We start from the raw sequence: 24,353 nt of genomic DNA, 5'->3' as shown, positions 1-24,353 counted from the left end.
GGGATAAAGACGTGAGCACTCTGAATGAATCATTTCACTAATGAAACCCTTACATGTAATGCTCAACAGGTGAGGCCTGGTGTGTCCTTACCAACAGTATAGAGGTTCTCCTGGAATATATATATATATATACAGTATATATATATATATATATATATATATATATATATATATGTGTGTGTGTATGTATGTATGTATGTATGTATATATATATATATATATAGATATATATATATGTACACACATGTATGTGTGTGTGTCTATGTATATATAACCTATCATCCAAAACAGCTGCAGGTTAATTGTGAGCACCAGAGTCATGGAGGCATTTGGTGACACTTCTATCCAGGTTAGCCAGCAGGAAATTGGTTTCCACTCCCCCTCACTTTGTCAACAAATGATTTGCTTTCAGGACTAATTTGGAAATTCCTTAATTGTGTGCAAGGTACCTGAATGGAGGCCTCCAATTAATACATGACTGATGGAGTGATTGAAGGGAGAGAAGTATCGCTGAGTGGTTGGGCAGTGGGTGGAGAAAGGGAAAAAAGGCGGAGTAAACCTTAAAAAGAGGTTGACTCCTTGACTCCAAGGTCAATATATGACAGTGAAGGAGGACATGTGAGGAGAGGAGAGGAGATGAGGAGACAGACCTTCGGTAGCTGCCCTCATGCAGTCCATATGAGGCATCATATGATTGGTCTGTTGGGGCTCAGCACTAGACCTGTCAAGGCTTTCAGCACCATGGACAGAGACTTGCCCCTGATGGTGAAACCAGGGAATGAGGCCATGATGGGTGCACAACACACACACACACACACACACACACACACACGGCCTTCTGAGATAAAATTGCCTCCTATACATTTTCTTTATCATCCCTGTCATCTACAGTGAATAGACCTGTCATGTATCCCCTATATGACATTATATTTTATATCACTTTCTCAGGATGGACAATGGGGGGGCTTTCGACCTCTAGGAAGGGCGCACAGTTCGTCACAGAGAGGTAAAGTCGAATCTTATGAATGACTTGATTGATGGATTCAGGGGTGGAGGCAGGGACTGGTTTGCTGATGGGAGGAGGGGGATACTTGTGGTCACCATAAAAGCCTGAGCATATTGTGCAAAGCTCTCGTTTCATTGGTGGAGGTGTATTTAATGAAAAAGTGGTTTTGTACCTGTAGCTGCAAGGTTGGCAAAAATATTGAGGGGAAGACTGTTTTTTTCCACCGTGACACATGCAGTCGTTTAACTGCAGATAATATTGGTGAACTGTAATAACTTGCATAACAGTGTATAAAATGTCAGGTTCGGGGTGTGCTCTCCTCAAACACGCAGTGTCTGAGAGGGTTTGAGGTGAAGTCTTGGAAAAACTCGCCATGCTGAGGAATCCATTGAGAGAATTTCGCAGCGTTAGTCATCGCAACAACTATCCGCAGTGTGTGTACTAGTCGCCTATAGCCTCTCTGAGTTGCACCTCTTGTACTGGAGATCCACAGTTGGCGCCTGTGCGGGGCTTGGCTGCAGACGCACTCTCTTGCTGCGTGTCTGTGCTCTGCGTGCGTGATTCCTCCTGCACCCACACACGGAGAGGTTTGACACAGTTGGCCGGCATGGTCACACGCCGGTTGAGGCGGTGGTGGTGTGCCGGTGAGTGCCCGGGTCATTAGGGTGTTTGCGCAGGACGCGACGAGCAGACGCCATTGACCGGGCAGGTGATGTTTGCTCACGTAAGTCGCTCGCGTTTGATGAGGGGCGCAGCTGGGGACGCGACTGCTGGAGGCTGCGCGCTACTGTTGCATCGCCTCACCGGATAATAACCGCTGCTATCTCAGCCTGTTACTCTGTTCCGCCCAGGTTTATCGCTCTCCTTTTATGCTGCTTACCGACTAACGGATTTGCAGGAGCGGGACTCTTTGGAACCTCGAGAGAAAAAAAGTGGATAAAGGACCCGACCTTGCCTGTGCGTGTGCGTGGAGAGCGTATCGTTTCTTGTGATTTCCCTGTACGCGCAGGATGCATTTTTCTTTCCAGAGAGGCAATGCGCCCACCCATGCGATGCTAGCCTATTAGCTCGAGAGAGAGAGAGAGAGAGAGAGAGAGAGCGAGAGAGAGGGAGAGCGAGAGAGAGCGAGAGAGAGAGAAAGAAAGAGAGAGAGAGAGAGAGAAAGAGGTTTCAGCCTTGGATTCGAGAGGAGGCTAATTTACGAGTCTTGTTTTGCCTTTCAGGAAAAAGGGAGATAAGAGGGGGAGGGTGGTTGGTGAAGGAGAATGCAGCAATCACATTTTTAAGCATGCAGAAGTGGGCCGTTTCCGGTTCCTAGGCTGGTGTGTCCCCCCCATCCGAGGCCAGCAGCCGTATGGGGAAAGCAGCGGCAGACACAGATGGCATGGACACTTCCACACGGTCTGCCGCTCTGCCCTGCCTGCTCTGCCGGAGCCCGTTCACCGCTGTCTCTCTCTTCCAGCTCGCTCCGCCGCCCAGCAGCACTGCAGCACAGCACAGGCTGACGGCATGAGGCTTGATCCAGTGCATTTCTCCATGCTGGTCATCGGGGTCTCCTTCGCCTGTTACGCCCCGAGTCTCAACTCCCTCCAGGACCAGGCGTACCGATCAGCCGTGGTCATCGAGGGCGAGGTGCGCTCCTCCCCGGAGAACATCTCCTCCCGGGAGCCCTACAGTGTGAATGTCAAAGTGCTGGACGTGTGGCCCGTCAACAGCGGCGGCCTCGAGAGGGAGCAGCTCGTGACCGTCGGTGACTTCGGTTCCGAGGCCCCGTGCACCACGGTGGAGAAGGACCACAGATATATCTTTTTCATGGACCCGACCACCGAGCCCTTGGTATTCAAGGTATCCTACGCCCCCGTGGACGCTAGCGAGCCGGAGTCCAAGAAGGATGTGGAGAGAGTATTGTGCGAGGACTGCGGTAAGTTGAAGGCTTCCCCCCCCCGTTATACCTGCCATACACTCACTCCGCACCATACAGGCCACTGGAGCTGCCATGGTGATGTAAGAAGACAGTCACTGCTCTCTGTCTGCGCGTGCACGCGTGTAGTCTATACAGAGTGACAGCATATGCATGCACGCGTGGAAAATGACACTTCCTCCATAACCCGGTCACCCATAATGAAACAAGAAGCGTGGCAGAAAAATGTGTGTATGCGCGTGGCGTGAGTCAGCGTGCGTAAGACAGAAGGGGGAGACAGGTGAACATGTCAGATGTCAGATCTGAGATAAATTCAGCCTCAAACAGCAGAAGCCTCCTGAAGACGTGAAGCTGTGGGAATCAGTGGATCCTGAAACTTCAGTGGTGCCTGCTGGTTTCCAGCAAGATCTGCATCATCACATCGTGTGCTTGTGTGTGTGTGTGTGTGTGTGTGTGTGTGTGAGTCAGAGAGAGATTTGGTGAGATAGGAATCAGGGACAGCAACCTTGTCTTGACATAACCTCCTTTCCAAACTTTATATTGTTGTCCACATGCAGGCAGTATTAGATGTCCGATAAGCAGATGCCGCTTATATCAGATTTTTGATTCTCATGCAGAATCCTGACAGTGTCAGTGTTGACTGCAGTGACAGTCTGTGGGTGGTACAGAAGTAATGGCTCAAATCTCCCAACTTGTCTTGCAACTTCTTGCAGTACACAACATAAACACGTTTACCACTTGCCTTGTCAAAGGTCCCTCAGAATCTGAGTCAGATCCCCACCAAGCTTTTAGACATTGTCATTTATGCCTATTTTACATTATTTAATGTGCTAATTGAAATGGAACTTTTACCTCCAACTATATTCCGCCAAAAAACAACTTCTATTTTTTTGGCAAACCATCTCTGTAATCCACTCCACCTGTATTCTCAGCATTTGAAGTGCTTCACTGCTTACAAGACAATGTATCTACAATGTGCATTATCTACCTTGGCGTTACAGCGACAGACAGAATGTGCAAGTGAAAGTTTCCCCTGCTGCAGAAATTAGAAAGTAATGAGGTCTTAACTATGGGTTGCAACACAGTTATCATATAGAAACTTCAAGGCCAGCACAGTAAAACCTGATGTGAAGGTTGAAAAATCCTTGAAATAAAGAAACACCAAAGCTCATGTGCCTCTTTAGAGCTTTTCAAGGGAAATATAATTCCTGCATGCAAGTCAATGATGTCAAGAGAAGCTCAAATCAAATTAGAAAGTAAGATCAGACCTGTTTGAAATTAAATTTGACCTCACAGCCTACAGACATGAACACACACGGAGATTCAACCAGAAATGTAACCTAATTGGATAGTTCATGTTGAAACTGCATAGCCGTGTCCACATGCAGCGTCATAAAACCACCCGTGTCTGTTCTGAATATTAACATTCAGAAATAGTCCTGATGTCAAAGGAACACGTTTAACTTTTTAAGAAAACAAATTATTTGTCAAATTATAAAATGTTTTTGAAAATGTTTGTTGTCAGTTCATTCAGGCACACGTGCTACGGTGAATCGAGCAGGTCCCCTGGGTTAAAGGTGTGTAAGACTTATACCCCATTCCCACTGATCACCTGGGTTCAGAAATCCCACGTAAACTCTCTTAGTTTAGTATGAGAGAGGCTTTTGTGACATTGAACATTAAAAAACATACAAATGGCAATAAACAGAAGAATCCTTCACTCACTCTTCCCTTACCCAAATGCATCAGAGAAATTCAGTGTTCTTCACATTCCAGAAAGGATGGTGTTTGTCTTCGAATTAATCTAATCTAGAAACATGGAGGCACAAGAGGGTGGCCTCTGTACAACAAGGCCCTTGCCTAAAGTGTACATAAAAGGCTCCTTCTAAAGTTACGAAAACCAAACTTGAAAGTGATTATAAACTTAAACAAACATAGTTATGGGCAATATATTCAATCTTTGTCAATAAATCCTCCTACTGGATATTTATAGCAGTAGTTGGTAATTGGTTACATATGTAGATACATATGTACGTACAGCTCAGTCAAGTATAAGGAACTAATCCACCTCTGTAAAATGGCTGTTAATTGACCGTAACGTCCACTGAGTTGTAACTCACTCACTGGCTCTTCTGTGGGCTTGATGCAGTAAAGTCAGAGTCACCAGTGAAGGAGCAATAGTCCAATGAGTTTCCTGACCAGTGGTCAGTCTCGCATGAAAGGACAAAGCATTAAAGTTCAATTTGTGACGGAGGGAACTGCAGCTCACACATTGGACAGTGGACTTGCTTAGCAGACACACACCCCGAGTCTAACCAATCAAAATCCAAGTCTGAACACATACGGCCAATCACAGCCAAGCTGTTGTAAAGTCCCACATCTGTACTCACCCTACTACACCATTTGTGTTGTTGACTGTATCAAAATCTAGCAGCATCTTTTGGATCTATTTGTCAAAAGCTGATCTGCATTATTAATATTATACTGTAAAAAGCTGTGTTTGTGTTGTACTCAGCAGAACACTTCACTTCTATATTTTTTGTGAGAGCAGCGGTTAAAGTATGGCCTCCCAAACAGGATGAGGGCACCATACAACTCTAAAAACCTGCCAAAAAAGTTTCTTTCTCTATGCTGAGAAATGGATGGGGAAAGATAAAAGACCCAGCTGTCACACTTCCTTATCTGATTTTACTTTATTCCACTACGACCGTGAACACACTGATGTCTATTAATGCAGTACAATGTAAATGTTACCTTAATATCTGTTTAAGACAACTGGTTATTGAGTTACTATCTCAAACGTTTGATAAAAACATTTTTTGTTCAGTGAATGTTGACATTTACAGCAAGCTACGATTGTGCAGTTTTGTTAGGAAAACGGACTCTTGGCTGTGAGTGAAATTATGAGACAGTAAATCTTTTTTCACTATAAAAGATAGCAGAGCCAGTATCCATCTTTCCAAAAGCAGAGCCAATGTTGATTAAATGGTAAGGGTGGCCAGGTTCCCTCTCACTGTTTATGTTATTGAGTCAGACACAGCTGCTCCAATAACTGTATCCCCCAACCCCACACCTCCTGACCAAGACACAACACACAGCTCTCGTGAAGGCATTTACGTGACCGTTACTGTGACGCAAAAATCCAATCAAAGCAGTTTCATTTGGATAGTGCCAAATCACAGCATATATAAATCAGAAATCACACAAAAAAGTGTTTTAATCAGCTGTTCTTCCTCAAACGACTAGACTAGTCTAAACAACTACCACATATGTATACAGTGGCCTTTGCTGCATTCCCTCTCTCCTCCCTCTCTCTTCTGCTGTGTGAAAGTTTAGAGTGAGCACTGCTAGAATGATTCTTCGTTCTCTCCTCTTAAAAACTACAAAACTGATCCTATCTTACATCTCAGACAGTCTGAAGTGCAGACATGTCAACTCATTACGACATGTCTTTTGAGATACATTGAGGGTCTCTTCCTAAAATAGCTTTATCTGGCGGTAAAACATGCTCCTGTCACTGATACTGTACTGTATGTTGTGCTGCACGCATCAACTCTCAGGCTCTCTGTCTCTCTGTCTTGCTGTAGGTGACAGAGACTCTCTCAGACTCGTTCTCTCTCCCTGCTGTAGGTGACTGTAGCTTGAAGGTGTGGTTCAGCCGATGCCTGTTGGCCTTTTCAGTCACCCACACCGCGGATGAGAGAGACACAGGCAGAGGGGTAGTAGGGGAGGCTGAGGTCTTTGGCGTTAAGGTTACAAGTAGATGCTGCAATAATGCACGCTGTAAAACTTACAGTAATCGCCTGCATGGGCCTTTTTTTCACCTCACTGAGTTCCAGGATAGTTTTATTGTACCTTGAATGTCTAAAAATGGTTTACTGCTTTTCTGTAAAACAATCTAGTGTTAGCCCCCTTCCATCTTAAATTATCTAGCTTATAGTGCAGGTGTCCTTAATAGCAGTTCAAGAATACAGTAGGTCAACAGTTAAGGATTGTATCCCTGAAGACTGCTTTTAGTCTATATCAGATTGGACGTGGCTGAGGCTAAATGCATGAGGTGGCTAGCCTAGTTCAGCATAAAGATTGAATGCATTTGGACAGTTATGTGATTAACAGACTGACGTTCTTTGCATTTATATATCAATATACTGTATATATATGTGTACATAGTTTCTAAATAGATGTAGAATCACATTTTCTTGGATAAGAAAACACAACGTTTACATTTCTGAAACAATTTCGGTGAGTAATTTTTATGTTCTAGGTGGATTAGGTGTGTATAAATGTCAGCAGTTACTGATCGCTATTCTATACTATCTCTGGATTCTATAGAATTATCTCGAACTATGGAAAATAACAGTAAAAGAGTTTACCATATTTGCATGACATGGTAGAAATATATTAAGCTACAGTAAAAATACTATTGAACATACGACATCAGCATTTAAATTTCTAGCTGTGATACCAGAGTGTCCATGAAATCTATAGGTAACTTGTTTGCAGACCTACTTCACATACATGTAGATCACAAACCCCTCAAATATTTTAGTGACTCACTGACAAATAAATGTAAATGTTATCTTGCTTTTTATCCAGAAACAAAGTCATTTTCTCGTTTACTTCTATTTGATTTTGTTCTAGTCTTTTCGGGACAAGTGTCGCAGCAACGTCGACGTACGATTCAAGGACCAATGCAACGTATATGTGCTGTGTGTCTGTGTTTTTATGCTAAGCTTGGCTAATCATGTGTTCAGCTCTGGTCCTCACACGAGACTGATCTAACAACCACCATGTCATCGCTCTCTTACTCTAGAAGATAAGCATTCTTTCCAAAATATGGAACTATACTATATATATATAAACATAAACTCAGTTTCTGCATTATATTAGAATGTACAGTATTTGCACCTGTGTGTGTGTGTGTGTGTGTGTGTGTGTGTGTGTGTGTGTGTGTGTGTGAGTGTGACCTTTTGCAGTATAAACACTGACCTTTTCAGTAGTAATACAGTATGTGAATTCGGATTCAAGGTTAAGTTTAGGCATTGAATGGTGATGGTTAAGGTTAGAGATAAGGCGTTGGTTACACTGTCCAAATGAATAGAAATCAATACAAATTAAAACACAAATAATTAAATCATGTATCAAACACTTGGTGGAAACTGGGCTTAACTGTGGGTACATACACACATACATGTGAGACTATATGAAGTACCTACTATGTCCTTGTCAGCAGCATTATAAGATCTTTGAGCTTGTATGCTCTCTCTCAGCTCAGCTCAGTCTCACATCAGTGTATACAGAAGCTGGAGGGCAGAGTGACTGTGGCATTGATTTCCAAATCTCAGAATTAGTAGATTTTGGCCCTCGGAGAGACCATCAAATCAACGGGAAACATATCACATTCCACAATCTCAAACAAGTCATGAATCCAATCCTAGCACATTTAGGCTACGTTTACATGATGACAGTCTGAACAGAAGATGCAAAAGTGACGTTGCGTCTCCACTTTTTATTCCGCGTTTAGACAAGCGTTTTCGGGAGGAAATCTGCGTGCATACGGTGACGCAGAAGTGTGTGGAATTCGATTGGGTATGCTCGCAGGTCTCGTCCAAAGCTGTCTGGCTCGCCTTTTGGATTGGTGCATCCAAAATTTGAGATCGGTAATTACCGATCCTTCTCTGTTCAGTAATATTATCTGTACATTTTGTGGAAAGACTCCTGTACGTTTATTAGAGCTGCCAGAGCAGCTTGAAGGTCTGTCCCATGGAAATAATCCGACATGTTAGTTTATTTCCCTGTACTGGCGCATGTATGTGACGTAAATGCATACACGACGTGAGTTTTGCATCTTGGCAGTGTAGACGGAGACGCTTCAGCAGAGCACCGTCTAAACAAAAGGCACTTCCAATAAAATATTTTGTTGTTTTTACCCGCCAGCGTCCTCGTATGAACAGGACCTTAGTCTTTCACTGTGCCTTTCTGTGGTGTCAGCACATCCAGGTCTACAGTGAACAACTTTCTCTATCAGACAGTGTTTGTAGATGTTCTGGCACATGTGTCATGTTTTAAGCACATGTGAATCACATTCTCACACATAGGATAACATATAAATCATACTTGAACGAAATAATTGCAGTTCACAAAATGATTGTGATCATTGTGAAGACATGTATACCAGTAATAATATTTTTTGTGCAGCTTGAATATACAGAGGAAACAAGTAAACTGATGTCACTCCTACGCTGGGTCTCTTCCTTTAGCGGTCGCCACAGTGGATCATCTGGTATCACAAAAAAACATTACTTACTTTTACAAAAATGTTACAAAAATGTGACCGAGGATACGTCATATTTTTTTATTTGAGAGTGAAAAACAAGAATCTTAAAACACAAGGTCCTGGAATCACGACGTCTTGGAATGACCTGGAAAGATGCAGGACTGCATGCTCATGAGGTAGACAACATTTCAAAGTCACTCAGGTGAAATGTTAATGATTCTCCCCGTTCACGATTATCTCGATAATATAATTCACCACAATCAACTATTGTGATTGCTTTCTGTGATGCACGATACAAGAGCAAACAGAGCAAAGGTACAACTCAAACCAATGAAACTATAGCATTCATCCAGAGACAGTTACTTGACAAGCCTGTCTGATTGTGTGTGTGTGTGTACTCTTTAGGACCTTTTTAAAAAATGTTCGGGAATCAGTATGCAATGAGCGAATAAACACATATTCGTTATATTTTATTATTATTAGGGTTAGGGTTAGACACAAAAATGGACGATGTTTCAGTCTGAGCTCCCCCTCAATGTCTTAAAGTAGACTTTCAGGTGAGCTTGTGTCCTATTCAGGGGAGCCAAGCTTGTTCAAACCATGGCTGCACGAACCTGTGTGTGTGCAAGAGGTCTCTCACCTGTCTGTCTCATCCTTTTCCTTCCTTTGTGCTGTTATCTGTGTCTATTTCTGTGTGTCTCTCTCATTGTCCTTGTCTCAACAAAGTGTTATACCTGTACACACACACACAGGTTTGTTTAGCTATTCTTTTTAGGACACTACATTCACTTACATTCATGTGGACCATCTAAACAAAGCCTCACCCCTAACCTTAACCTTAACCAGTTCATACCTAACCCTGACCTTAACCTTTTGTTCTCCTTGAGGACTGCTGGTCCTGACAAGGTCAGTTTTTATGTCAGAAAAGGTCCTAAAGAGGTAACACACACATGCCAGTTAGCTGTTGCTGCTGTGCTGCAGATGCCCTAGTGTACTGTCATTAGCAGGGAGATCTGGAGCTGCTATAAATTATGCACACTGAAAAACAGAGGGCTGAGGATTTCTCCCCACTGCTGCCTGCATATACTGTACATACATGTGTGTGTGTGTGTGTGCATGTATATATGTACAGGTCTTTGCTCATTTATGTTATTTCAACATTACACTGATCAACTTTACTTTACTGTACTTTTCTGTGCCAAGCTTTCTCATGACTGCCTGACTCAAGTGCATGTCCTTCAGTTATGTTGCGTGTGTGAAAGTGGCTGTATACGTGTGTGTGTGTGTGTGCGTGCATGCGTGTGTGTTTGTGTGTGCGTGTGTTTTTGCTTGTGAATAATGTATCAACACTTATCTTTTCAAGCAGTCAGCCTTAGTAGAAAACTCAGACACATGCCTCTTAAAGGGACGAGGTCATGGCACATGGCTCAGTTTGTGAATGAGGGAGGTCTTATTGTATGTACCCCTCCCACCCCCCACCACTCTCTCACTCTCTCTCTCTCTCTCTCTCTCTCACACACGTGCGCGCGCCCACACACTTATGCGGCTGCTGCTGCACACACCCACCTCACTGCATCAGCAAATTGCCTGATTCAGACAGGATGGATTTCACCGACGCTCCCTCTGTTTCTCAATTTTATTTCCACAGGATTAGATTAGACGTCAAATTCTGCCTTCAATAATTAGAGATGTTTGCGCCAATAATTTGTCAGTTTGTATTCCAGATAAAACATTGGAAAATTATGAGTTTGCTAGTACACAGTTTTGATAAATCTGAGGCGTCCCACTCTTTTCTTGGAAAGCCATTTTGGTCCTTGGCATACGTCTCTATAAGTAGCCCGGGTGTGCCAGAATGTAAGGGCTTGGCATGCAGTCAGTGACCACCTGATATTCAAAAGTTGTAAAATGACATTTTCAACTGTCACTCTGGGAAACAGTTTATGAAGAAGAATTGCACTCTCTCCCTCCCCTTCTCTCTCTCGCTCTCTCTCACACACACACCTCCAAGGAGATTTTTTAAAATGCATTTACATCATGAAATCTATTTCACATGATGGTCAGTACAACACTGTGGCTTCCTGAGTTACCTTCCATGCAAACATGTGGAGTAGTATAACTGAAAGAGAGAAGCAGAAATAAATCCTCTGCAAACCTTTCTTGGGAAAGAATAAGGTTAAAACATCCCTTTGGTTACACCAAGCTATCTTTGGCTCACAAAGGTGGGCTATCTTTATCTCCCTTTGTTGTGGCGATCTTTGATGGTGACAAGTAGAGTATCTTCATCTGTCTTCCAGATGTCCTCTTCCGCCTCCTTAGATGTTATCATGGAACTATTATAGGTTTGCGGCTGATAGTATTGTATATACAGTATAAAACGGTGTGTTCGTTTTGTGTGAGGCTACGTTGGGCCGTATTTCTCAGTAAGGAAATGATTCTTTTGAATAATCCTCATGCTCTTTAATTGGAAAGATGCTGCAACATTTTCACTAATTCTAAGTGATAAAAAAAAAAAAAATTTTTGCTTCAACTTCAAGATTTTGAGTTATATTATTTGTTTTCTAGCAACTCTTGTGATTCATATGGACTCATTTCTCTCCACACCAAAGTAAAATAGTGCATATCTCTGGTGGTGTACATGGGAAATGCATCAGAACTTCTAAAACTATGAGTTTGTAAAATGATATGACATGCTCCTTTTTAGCTAATAACAATTAGGCAGAGAAAACATGATTCCTCTAATAACGTGGCAGATTTTGTCTATATGTTTGTATTTCGCACATGAAAAGATGTCCATCTGCTGGTTCTTTGGATTGTCTCTGTGTACATGGCAAGCCTGTTGGTTCCTACCGAGGATGAGAATCATTCAACACACTTCACAAAAACATAGATTTGTTTTTGGAAAACGACTCAGTAATTTAGGTACAAAAACCTTCGGACACTGACATTTTCTAGGGAAAACCAACTCAGTCAACAGAAACAAATCTATACCATAAAAAACTGGTTTGTTGAGTATATAAATTATCTCCACAGATGTAAAATAACAGAAGCTTATTGTGGTATTTTACTACAATGTGTTCAGGGTTGTAGTCCTTGTCTCAATGCCTTTATAAACCCCGTTTGCTAAGGTCTACTGTCTGTCTTTATTATAGTGTCAACCATTTATCTGCCATGTGTCACCTGGAAACCAGTATAACACTGTATATTTCAGCTGTGGGTATGGATTTGTGCTCCACTGCTCTTCACTAGTTATATTATCTTTTATTATAATCATGTTGTAAAATCAGCCGTAGCTGTCCAAGATAGGCTGCATTTGACTGCAATAGGGAGGTTGAGACAGAGTGCAGTTATCTCTACTCTTGTTCCCCGTATCACTCAGAGTTATATAAATGATTACTGAAAGCTGATAATTTTAATTAATTTAACAGTAGCTAGCAATTGTAGCACCCCGGTTTCCTCTGAGCAGGTTCAAGAGGACGTCAGAAGTCAAATTACTCCTTTTACCATAAACCAGCAATACCTTATCAGTCTAGAAGAGAAAAAAGTATGGTCTCTACTCAGCAAGAGAAAATGACAAAACAAAGTTAATAAGAGTGACATACAAAGCACTCTGAGCACTCTGTCCCATTAAATGTTTGGTTCAATCATAATAAATCTTTGGTTGCATTTCTGACTGGCAGGATGCAGGGATCAGCTTACCGCGGTTACATTACAGCTTTAAACATCACAAACTGGGTCCTGTCACCACTGTTTGGTGCTGCCAACATGCAAAGTTGCCAAGTGCAGATTTAATCCTCAATAAACCTTTGTCAGTGCACTCTGTGGGTTCGAGTGGATATGGGAAAGCCAGTGGGACTTCAGTGCACAGTAGTGCCAATCAAGGAAAAAGTCCAAGAGGATTGTGACACTGTTTTTATCGGAGACATTTCTGCTCCAGTGAACATGTAAACTAGAAATAGGTCAAACTCAAATGCACCCGCTGTATGTGAAATTTAAAAGGTAAAGTCTGCAAGAAATATATTGTATGAAGTCATACAATGATCACAGTATGTCATCAGGGATTAAGGAAACATGAAATACTGAAATACTGGCTTCTGTGATGACAGTAGTACGGCCAGTTTGTTCACATGTTCCACTGTAATTTTTGGCCTCGATACCCCCTAAAAAATGTCTCTGTCTCTCATAATTGTCTTTGGCTATTTAAAGTATGTTATGTAAATTATACACTCCGTTATTGTCGCCTTGTCGCTTTTCTCTCGTGATGTGATAATCTCCGCCTGTTGCTAACGCATACAAATTTACCAAATAGGGTTTGATAAAAAAGTAAAACACACGGCTATACATTTATACATGTGTATGTGCATCAGTACGGCTCTTTGTTTCCATCTTTCAGAAAACAACAAGGGCAACACTCCCCAAACACTATGGCTGCAGTGTTATGTAACTTATATATAGCCCTTTTAAATTGAGCCCCCCCTCACTGTAAACAGTAGTTGTCTCACTGTTTACTATGCCCATGTAGTGAGACAAAGCAAGCCAAACAGACAAAGAATCTAAGTGATTTGTGCAAAGCTGGAACACATTGTATCAAGTAAACTGAAATTGGGCTGATAGATTAGGAGTTAACAGCACAGAGCTTCACTGTAACATCTGACTTGTGACCCGTCACTTATTTTTACGTGTATTGAGGACTGCGTTGTGAAGGCACAAAATTCTCCCAAATGATCTCGAAGAAAAACAAAAAGAAAGATGCGTGCTCTTTTAGATTCAGTCTAACAGGCCACATTAGAGGTAGTCAGTAAAAGCAAGAAAAGGTTTCAGTCGCTGGGACTTGTGAAAGAAAAAGAAACACTAATCAGTCCTTTAGTGTTGTAAGAAAAAGCACATACTGCATTTCTACAGGGGTTTGTATGCACTTAACTCGAGCTCTGATCTGTGAAGCCTGTTGCAGAAACACTGCATGGGTTATTACAACTTGGCTTTTATTTCAAAGAAGCACTTTGTTCTGTGTGTTAACAACACTGTATTTAGCCCTGCTGAGATCTTACTGTAACCCTTACCCATCAAGATATCTCAGTTTCAGTAAATAATAGCGGTTTCATTTAATATACTCATACTACATCCAACCTCAATCATGTATGTAAGGTCAGAGGTCTCTACGATTGTTTGTGCAACATTAAACACACGTTATATATTCATGAGTGTAGATTTTAGACAAATGGATTTATTGAGTTGTTCCAACATGTCTAGTTGTGTAACACCTACGTTCCAGAAAGCAGCAGTAAGTTCAGTTGTCTACCAGCTACACTCATGGAGATACTATGACCTGGATGACTCCCTACAGACACAGATAAATGTTTATAATGGTCATGGTCAAAGGAAGCAACATGGACTAGATTATGTGTTTTGAAGACCCATCCTTACAGACTAATTATGTCACCTGACTTCCTCCTTCACTCTCGTCAGTTACTGTAATCACAGGAAGTTGACTGGGCTGTAATAGGCTGCAGGCAGAGAACATCTAAAGGATAATTGTATTACAGGACAACAGCGTACACTCACACCAGCCCTTCTTAATCGAACCCTAGTTTGTTTACTCGGAAAGTCTGGTTCGTTTGGGTGGGTGTGAATGCACATCCGAACCCCGGTTTAAGTGAACCAGATGCAGGAAGCAGACTACAACTAAGGTCATTGAGGCCATTGTTGCAGCGTATATGTGTAGTATGTTTGCATGAAACAAAATTAAAAAAACCAAAACCGTTAGGATTTGATACAGCTCCATGTTTTACTCTCATGTGGCAGAAACAGATGTTGCCCTGCATTAACCAAAGATGAGCGAGTTTTCTTCTTCATTGTTGTCAAGATTGTTTCTTGTTGTTGCTTGTCTTCGCCTTCAGTAATTCATGATGCAGTGCCGCCTCAGGTGAGGAGGGGAATATGTTATTCAAAAGGTTTAGTTTCACTAAAGTGCAGTGTGAAAGCAAACTCAGCCTGGCTGAAGGTTGCAACCCCCAGTTGTCCCCAATCGTACAGAGTCTAGCGGACTGTATGGCCTCAGTAAGTCCTGGGTTTTGCGTTTGTAAGCAATGCTAGATTACTATTCAAGTCGTCAGTAAAGCATGCGAAGCTCTGCGTAACAGTGGAATGTCAGCTTGTATGGACAAAAAGAGACATGCATTGGTCTAAAACCCTGGTGTACACCACACAACCCAAACGTCACCATCATTTGTTTGTCTTTTAAAGCTGCAGTGTGGGTCATCTTTCTATAACAGCCTACCTTTGAGAGGCCAGACAAAGATGCTGTCCTCATGGAGGATGGATGTGATCAATACCCCAATCCTCTTATCAGGAGAGCTGATGTGTTCGTCTGCTGTACAAGCCTGCAGTTAATGGTGAAAGTGTGCATGTGTAAGGGGTTAGGTTGATGGGAGTGATGAGAGGTGAGAAATGGTGGGGTGAGGGGTGGAAGATAAGACACAGGCAGGACAGGCGACAGATCGTGATGTATAAATACAGGACAGGAGGCAGAGGTGAGCGAGAGAAAGACAGAGATGTGAGAAAATGGATGGAGGAGAAGGAGGGACACTTGAAAGTGGAGAGAAAGAGGGGCAGGAAGAGAGATAGAAGGCAAAAGATAAATGGAGGACAGGTGGGGAGCAGAATGACTTGCACACGACTCCCAGCCCTGAGAAAAAAAAACAGAGGAGGAGGAGAAAGAAGAGACTGAGAGAATAGCTTTTTGCCACCGCTCTGCCCGCAAGCCCTTCATTAACTATTCATTACCAACTCTGCACATCATCTATCTATCTATCTATCTATCTATCTATCTATCTATCTATCTATCTATCTATCTATCTATCTATCTATCTATCTATCTATCTATCTATCTATCTATCTATCTATCTATCTATCTATCTATCTATCCATTTTAAACGCATCTCTCCATACATAGTTTCTCTCAGTTTTTGTCCTTCCTCCTTTTCTTCACCTCTCTCTCTGTCAAACCATCTCTCTGACTTTCTCACACCCACTCCCTTCCCTCTGTATCTTACAAAAGGCTTGACTGTACGTTTAGAGCAGGATACTCTGTGTGTGTGTGTGTGTGTGTAAAACAAATTTTTGTTGAATCTGAACACTGTATTTATACCTAAATAGATCGTACTGCAGCCAATAGACCGATGCACAACACCAGCGATCAGAGACAAGGTCAAGTCAGGGTGTGTGTGTGTGTTTCTGTGTGTCCACAACAGGGTATCTCAATAAATCTCTCTCTCTCTCTCTCTCTCTCTTCCTCTCTCTCTCTCTCTCTCTCTCTCGCTCTCTCACTCACACACACACACAAATGCAGGGTTGCCCTGGGCTTGGTGTTGCTGCTGTGCAGAGGTTAGCTGGGTGATACTGCATGAAGGCCTGTTGTGGCTGCTATCATACAACAACCAATGCTCATCCCTCTCTCTCTCTTCCCTCTCTTTCTTTGTCTCCCTTCTCTCTCACTCTCTCTCTCCCACACACACACACACACACTCTCTTTCTCCTTTTTTCAATCTTATTTTCCCATTTCTTTCTGTCTTGTATCCTCTTTCTTTCTATCTCTCTTTCTCTCTTTCTCTCTTTCTATCTCTATCTCCTGCTCCCTCCCTGGTTTCCATGGTGACAGCTGTGCGCTGCAGAAATCACACTGATCGGAGAATGAGATGGAAGGAGCTACTCTCTTTTATACATGGACACACATGCAGGCATGCTATCTCTCCCTCTCTCTCTCTCTCTCTCTCTCGCACACACAATTTCTTCTCCACATGTCTTTGTACATTTTATGAATGTACTTGCACACTGTCTCAATGGTCTGTCAGCTGACACACACACGCACGCTGAGGCCATGTGTGCAGGCATGTTGCTGGGGCCATGCCTTCCCAGACTCCCTCACCTGTCTGTGAACACAGCTAAATGGTTTGGCTTCCATGTCACCTCCTGTTATTGGATCATGATTTGCAAGAAATTAGATTAGTTTAGTTGATGCCTGCTTTTCTGGTCAGAGAGAAGGCGAAGAGTGGGAGGAGAGAGAGGGAGCATCAGCTGACCTTGGAAGAAGGACCTCTTGATGGACGGCTAATGGGAGCACTGGTCATGTGTGATTGGTCCGTGGAGCAGGCTGGTCACAGGCTATTGGCCAAATACTGCTGTCCATTTGTGGCTCCTTGCACACCCACCCCCACCCTGTTGTGCTTTCACTGAGGAATCCTCCCATCACTCAGTGATATACAGAAGGCCTGGATCAGCAACTTGCACTACACACACACAGAAAGAAAAGAGGATGGAGAGAGAGATAGAGCGAGAACCTCACATATCCTTCAGTGCATACAGTGAAATACACGTGTGCACATGTGTGCGTCACACGTTGTCATGCATATGCTCTGTGCTGTGGAAAATCTGTATCTATGTGTAGCTGCAGAATTAGACTTGTTCTGTTTTGCTTGGTGCCTGTGCTGTGTGGGATGTGTGAATCTACCCTAATTGTCTTCGTGAGGCTCTTTCTCTCTCTCTCTCTCTCTCACACACACACACACACACACACACTCTCCTCCTTTTATACATAACCAAAGCTTGGGTAGGATTCTTTTTTCAAATGTTTGCTGTCCAGCGATTCATCAGACCAAATCGCAGTCACAAACACAACATTTTCAAATGGAGTCAGTTTATATTTATCTTATTTTCATTACAGTATTTTTTTGTGTACCTGTTGGCAAGCAGCGCTGCCATAAATAGGCGAGATCATAGAAGAGGTTTTGATGGGGCCCGTAGGATTTATTAGCTCACTTGGATGTTCTCCAGTCTGTGTACTAATAGTTTTATAGGTAAAAGCTCACAAGTAAAAAAAACCTCCCCATTTACTCTGTTCTGGGTAGACCTCACATACTAAAATGTAATTTTGTTGCCCACATTACTTGCTACTGCAGTGTCAAATGGACTATACTTTTGTAAAAGGTTGCACTGATACTATATTTGATATAATACATGTTTATCCTGCAAATAGAAAGTGAACATGCTCCATGTATTCTCACAAACATCACTTTCCCACACAGCCAAATGGCATTCTTGAGTTATGTTTTGTAAGAAAGAAAATTGAAGACAATAACATATACACCACATATATGTATATGTATATATGTGTGTGTATATATACATATATATATATATACATACATATAAAAGAACAGTAGTTTGTTGCATTTATATACATATATATATACATACACATACATACATACATATAAAAGAACAGTAGTTTGTTGCATTTATGAAATTTAAGAACTACAAAAAGAAACCTGTTGACATTACATTGCCGTTTATACCCAACCTCTGGAGACAAAAATAAAACACAGAATTGTGTAGACCCAGTCCTTTTATTGTTTGTGGCAAATTGATGAAATTAAAATCAACCCACTTTGAAATAAGTAAAGTTATATTTGGGTTGTATGTAGTTCATGCTTGAGAAAACCTGCCTGGCATAAACAGTAAATATGTGGATCCAAAGATGGACAGGACTCCAAATGTACTTCTTCATGTACACATTAGTGCATTTAAGTGATGTGGAATGGCTTCACATAATATCAAACACAAGTTTGTCCAGGCTTTTTAATATTGCGTTTGACGTAGACATTGGATGTGACGCACACTATATTAAAACACTTTTATTTATTGCCTTGATCTCTAAATAAGAGGTGTTCGCTTTGATAAAAACTTTTCATATATACATGTATACATATATATATATATATATATATATATATATATATATATATATATATACATATATATATATATTTGTTTATATATATATATATATATATATATAGATATGTCCTGTGTGTTATTACACTGCAACACAATGAGTTTCAATGAATATTACAGTACAGAACATCCACTGTTTTAACCCATCACCTTGTCATTTTGGTTTTGTTAGAGAAGATGTTGATGCTATGAGGGAAATCTTTTTTTTTCTAATTATACCTATGTTACCACAGTGTATACTGTGGTTAGGCTTAAACGGAACCATATTCATAAACAGGAAATGGTTATGAATCACCCTCATGTCCTCAAAATGCCAAAAGTGCTTATTTTTTTATTATACTTTTTTAATCCATCCGTCCATCTTCTACCATTTTATTCCCCGCATGAGGGTCGCGGGGGGTTAGACTGCTAACCACTACACCAACCGTGTGGCCCCACTTAAATTAATCCCTTAGGGAAATTCTTTCTCTGCATTTAACTCGTCCTTTACTAGGAACCTTCCTAGAATTAGGAGCAGTGGGGAGCCACTGTGCCCGGGGAGTAATGGGGGCTGGGTACCTTGCTCAGGGGAACCCCAGCCCTGGTGTGGACTCGAACCGGGCAACCCACCAGTTACAAGCCAAGTTCCCTTTTCAACCTGGACTTGGCTGTCAAAATGTATGTCAGCATGGGTATAATAAAACAATTTTGTTTGGTAATGTAACTTTAAGGTGACGCATTTATTTTGAATTACAATAATAAAATGATTTTATGAAATGAAGGGACTCTCAGATGTTAATGCACATTTCTGCTATTAACATGTATTTGGTCATTTGGTAATTAATGCAGTAAAAGTGAGTCGTTTGTCCAACACCCTAATGTACTTTATATGTGCTGATGTGTTTCTGGCATAGAGAGACAGAGAGAGTAGTTTGGAGAATCCTTCACGGTGAATTCCTCCTCCTCAGCATTTGTGATTTGGTGTTGGAACATAAAGCAGCAACAGTGGGGAGAGTAGAAAGGTTGCCTGTGTGTTTTATAGCCTGAGCAGAATTTATTTATAATTTATGTTTAAATCATCACATCTAAGACTGGTGAAGATCTGCACTGATCAATCCATACTGTACTGAGTATAAGGAAGCTCTTTGATCATGACCATCAGAAGTTTGTCGTCTGATTTGTAACTACAGCGTAGACTCAAACACTTTCAAAGGACAAACTCAAAAGGACGATTGAATACCCAAAGTGACCAGAGGAATTATATCATATGCTTAAAATGGGTTAAAATCAGAGTGGGAATTTGCAGTGATTCAATCAATTCGACACTGTCGCACCCATGAAATGTGGCTGTCACATCCATGAAGGGTAATTTCCTTCTGGTTTTCAGCTAACATTCCCAAGCTGAGAAAAACCTCCATGTTGCCTGAGGAGAGTATCTCAGAGAGGAATGAGCTCATCGCTAACCAGGTTCATGCCTTTCCACACTTATTTCTACAAAGGCTTGACAGTCTCACTCATGACTCACCAGGTGACAAGTCTAACCTGTTCTTGAATGACTTGTCTTGTGTAAGTCTTCATGTTCTCAAAGCAAGAAAAAATATGTGTCTTATTTCCGCCCTGAATAAATAACTTGCTGTCTAATTTGTTTTTAGACAGTGAATTTGCATTAGAAGCTAATGGGACCATTTCTACATCCACCTGGTTGGATTTCTGAAGCTTACAGCAAGAACCAATCCGTTTTTTTAAAGGAAAGTTTCACCCAAAAGCCCACTTTGGTTGGCGTAATTAGTATCAAGGTTAAATGTGGATGACATGCTGAGATGTGAAAGTGAATACAGCAGAAATTAATGTACAGTAATGGCAAATTTCCCCAATTTGCAATTATTGATTGTAGGTAAATGGAAATATTTCAGCTATAGCTCAAATATACAAATGTCATGAGGTTTGAAATGCGCTCAACCACAAAAGAAGAAACATTTTATTTTATTAAGAAAAACAAAAAATAAAATAATTGAAAAATCAGTAGCTCTCCTGCTCCAACCTTGTAAAATTTTTTGACTTGCATTTCTTTAGGAAATGTAATTATCATCTGTATTACGCTAATAATTTGACAGTTGTGGAAGTGTTGTGTCGTGTTTGTGCTCGGAGACTGTTGTGATGTGTTTGTGTTGTTTGTTTGTTTTGAATCGTGGGAATGGGGTATAGCGGCTATAATTTTGCACAGAACCTTGAGAAGGACAAGATAAAGAGGTAGTTTTGAGGAAATGATGAATAGATGATGGAAGTTGGATGTATGGATGATTCGTCTGTCCTCTCCTCCCACTCCTGTGTGTCTTAACCTCCTACATGTGTATGTGTGTGTGTGTGTGTGTATGTGTGTGTTTGCATACATTCCAATTTGCAGAGACTTAAATTTTATTTGAATACATCACTCCCACTTTCACAAAAATGTAAATGAACCCCTGGTTTCAGAAAAGTGACAGATACTATGTTGTCTGTTCTTGTTTGTCTTGTGCTGCTTTGTCACAGTGAAATGATACAAATATGCCAACAAGTGGATTTTATTAGCAATACTATTCTGTATTCGGGCCACACGGTGGTATAGTGGTTAGCACTCTCGCCTTGCAGCGAGAAGACCCGGGTTCGAGCCCCGGTGGGAACAAGAGCATGTTCTCCCCGTGTGTGCGTGGCTGCGTGCCGGCTTCCTCCCACAGTCCAAAAACATGCAATGTGGGGATTAGGTGAATTGGACACTAGGAGTGAGTGTGAGAGTGAATGGTTGTTTGTCTCTAGCTGTGTGTGGCCCTGCGATGGACTGGCGAACTGTCCAGGGTGTACCCCACCTATCACCCGATAGGTAGCTGAGATTGGCACAACACCCCCCGCGACCCCCTGTTGGAGGATAAAGCGGTAGATAATGACTGACTGACTATTCTGTATTCAGACATCATAACTCATGTGGACTTTGACATGAAAGCTGTTTTATCAACAATCAATCTGAGGAGACAAAATCAGTAACATTGAAAGATTTTCACATTGTTTGCATGCTTTATTTTGTTTGGTCGCATTTTATTGTTGATTATTTAATCTAGTTTATTTACAGACTGTGAGGCACTTGCTTTTGAAACATGCTACACAAACAAATCTTATTGTTCCAAAGATAATTTGTCATTTTATGTATAAATGTACTGTACTGTACTAGAGTTGCCCCTTCCACATTGAAAATCTTTTTTTCCACATATGGTGCATTGTTATTAGATTACAGTTTCCATGATTTCCTTAGTGTCTTCTGCAGAAAGCGAGCTGGCTGCTCATTGTCCCAAAGAATATAGTTTGTTATGCCAGATTAAAGGGAGTAAAGACTGAGTTCTTTGCCATAGTATTAAAGGATCACGTAAGTGATCCATGTGTTAAATGTGATTTGCACACAGAATGTTTCCTGTGAGAGAACACAAACAGTTGCTTAAATACAGATTCAGCAGACATGGAGTGACATTAGCATCTATTTCAAGTCTTGTTTCTGTATCCTCTACTCTTCTAGCTCTTTCTTTCTCTCACTGCTCCCTCCACTATGCTCAGAAACTAGAGTCACCAACGTTGTCCATCTGCTGGTTGGTGCAGGGAAGGTAGTGTGCAGTGGGTTTAACCATGCGTTTTTCTCTGAAAAGATTTGACTAAAATGGTAGATTTATGGCAATTTAACGTTGTGTGATAGCTGTCAGTGGTTGACTGACTGATGCGGCTTTTAGGGTTTGAGATACAGGAAGTACATCAAGGTGAGGGCCCCGTTCTGACGTGTCAGGCATCTTATTCAAGAAAATTCAAGAGACACAGAGAGATCAAGATTGGTGATGTCAAGATGATTCACTTTGGTGTGTCTGTATGTTAAGTCTGTGACATGACCCAGAATGTGGAAACGGGCTTTAAGGATGTGCTGTTTATTAAAATAATACCCAAATTCTACTTACATAAGTGTCAGCTGTTTGGAGGGTGCTTCATTTAGGTTCTACTTGTGTCTACTGTGTATATAAATACAGTATATTTAGATAGATTTAAAATCACCATTTATGTCCACTTTCTAGCTATCTTGTCTGTAAGTGGTGGTGGCTGTTAGCATCCATTATCACTTTTTCCATGCTCGTCAAAAGCACATGTCACTTGACATTAAGAGCAGTTACTTTGACATATCATGGACGGCTACATCCATTTTTGCAATTTCTGTTGTCTCTTTTGGCGTCAGTGCAGGAAATCCTGCCTGTCAAAGTTTGATTGGTTTGGTTGTTGTGTATAGCCAGCACATCACCTGATAGTTGTGAATGGCTGAATAGACCTGGCATGTGTGCAGTAGTTCAGAGATCTATAATCAGTCAGGTCTGTGGACTAAGACGTACAAATGCCATGTCTTCGCTTCATGTTCAGGCCATGTCATCCTCGTGTCTGTTTTTTTACTGAATGTTTCCTGTCAAAATACAATCCATTGAAAGCAGACATTATAATGCAGATTTTTTTTTTTGGCAAAACCTGGAATTGGTTAAAGCTTAAATATTTCTGTACCTTCTACTGTGTGTGTGTGTGTGTGTGTGTGTGTGTGTGTGTGTGTGTGTGTGTGTGTGTGTGTGTGTGTGTGCATGTGTGTGTGTGTGACCTGGTGCCTCAACCTGACAGCCTGCAAGAGATACACACACACATTGAGTCACTTTAATGGATTAGTTGAATGTCTTAAGTTAATTGCAATAATGCAAGCTTTGATTTTCTCTCTCTGTCTCTCTCTGTCTCTCTCTTTCTCTCTCTGTGTCTCTGTCTCTCTCCGTCCAGCTTCTGCTCCTAAGCTCCGGCTGATGCGAGGCCAGTCTCTGGTAGAAGGGGACAAGCTGTACTTGAAGTGCGAGGCGTCGGGGAATCCCAGTCCTTCCTTCCGCTGGTACAAAGATGGACACGAGCTTCAGAGAGGAAGAGACCTCAAAATAAAGACCAACAAGTGAGTCTATCACGCGGGATAGCATCGTTAATAGTCAGTCTCCACACTTAGGTCAACAATGAATTTCAGATATTCAAAAGTCGTCAGATGACTGGTTCTTCAAATTAGATGCTTTAGGTCCTACTAGGATTCAACTTTTTTTTACTAAACCCTTTAGAAAGAAACAATGTGTACCTGCTGTTTGCCTTCCATAAACGTTTATACATCTGCAATGAGTAAACAAGGCAGATCTGCATTGTCTGTATTTGATAATTACAGTAATATTGACACAAATCACATCCTCATTTGTACCTTGGAGGGAATGATATTTGAGTGACTTTTAGTGCACTGTTTTGGTTTTATGGCCTGCAATTTCACAGCTTTGTTGTGTTGTTTTTAGCTACAGCTTGTGCACATTTTTTTTTTC

At 41.5% G+C, this 24,353-nt stretch overlaps 1 protein-coding gene across 2 annotated transcripts in view; it reads left to right on the top strand.

Moving 5' to 3' along the window:
• Nucleotides 1-2,123: 2,123 nt before the first annotated feature.
• nrg2b (neuregulin 2b) overlaps nt 2,124-24,353 on the top strand; it is a 47,134-nt gene continuing 24,904 nt past the window's right edge. For both annotated transcript variants that reach the window (XM_044040457.1, XM_044040456.1), the window contains exons 1-2: nt 2,124-2,927; nt 23,785-23,947. In XM_044040457.1, coding sequence (XP_043896392.1) covers nt 2,516-2,927; nt 23,785-23,947 — 575 coding nt within the window. In that variant the 5' untranslated portion in view covers nt 2,124-2,515. The remainder of the gene's footprint in view (nt 2,928-23,784; nt 23,948-24,353) is intronic.

This window comes from Solea senegalensis, linkage group LG12 (genome assembly GCF_019176455.1).
Source record: "Solea senegalensis isolate Sse05_10M linkage group LG12, IFAPA_SoseM_1, whole genome shotgun sequence".
Taxonomy (NCBI): Eukaryota; Metazoa; Chordata; class Actinopteri; order Pleuronectiformes; family Soleidae; genus Solea; species Solea senegalensis.
This window is presented reverse-complemented; position numbering and strand designations above follow the sequence as displayed.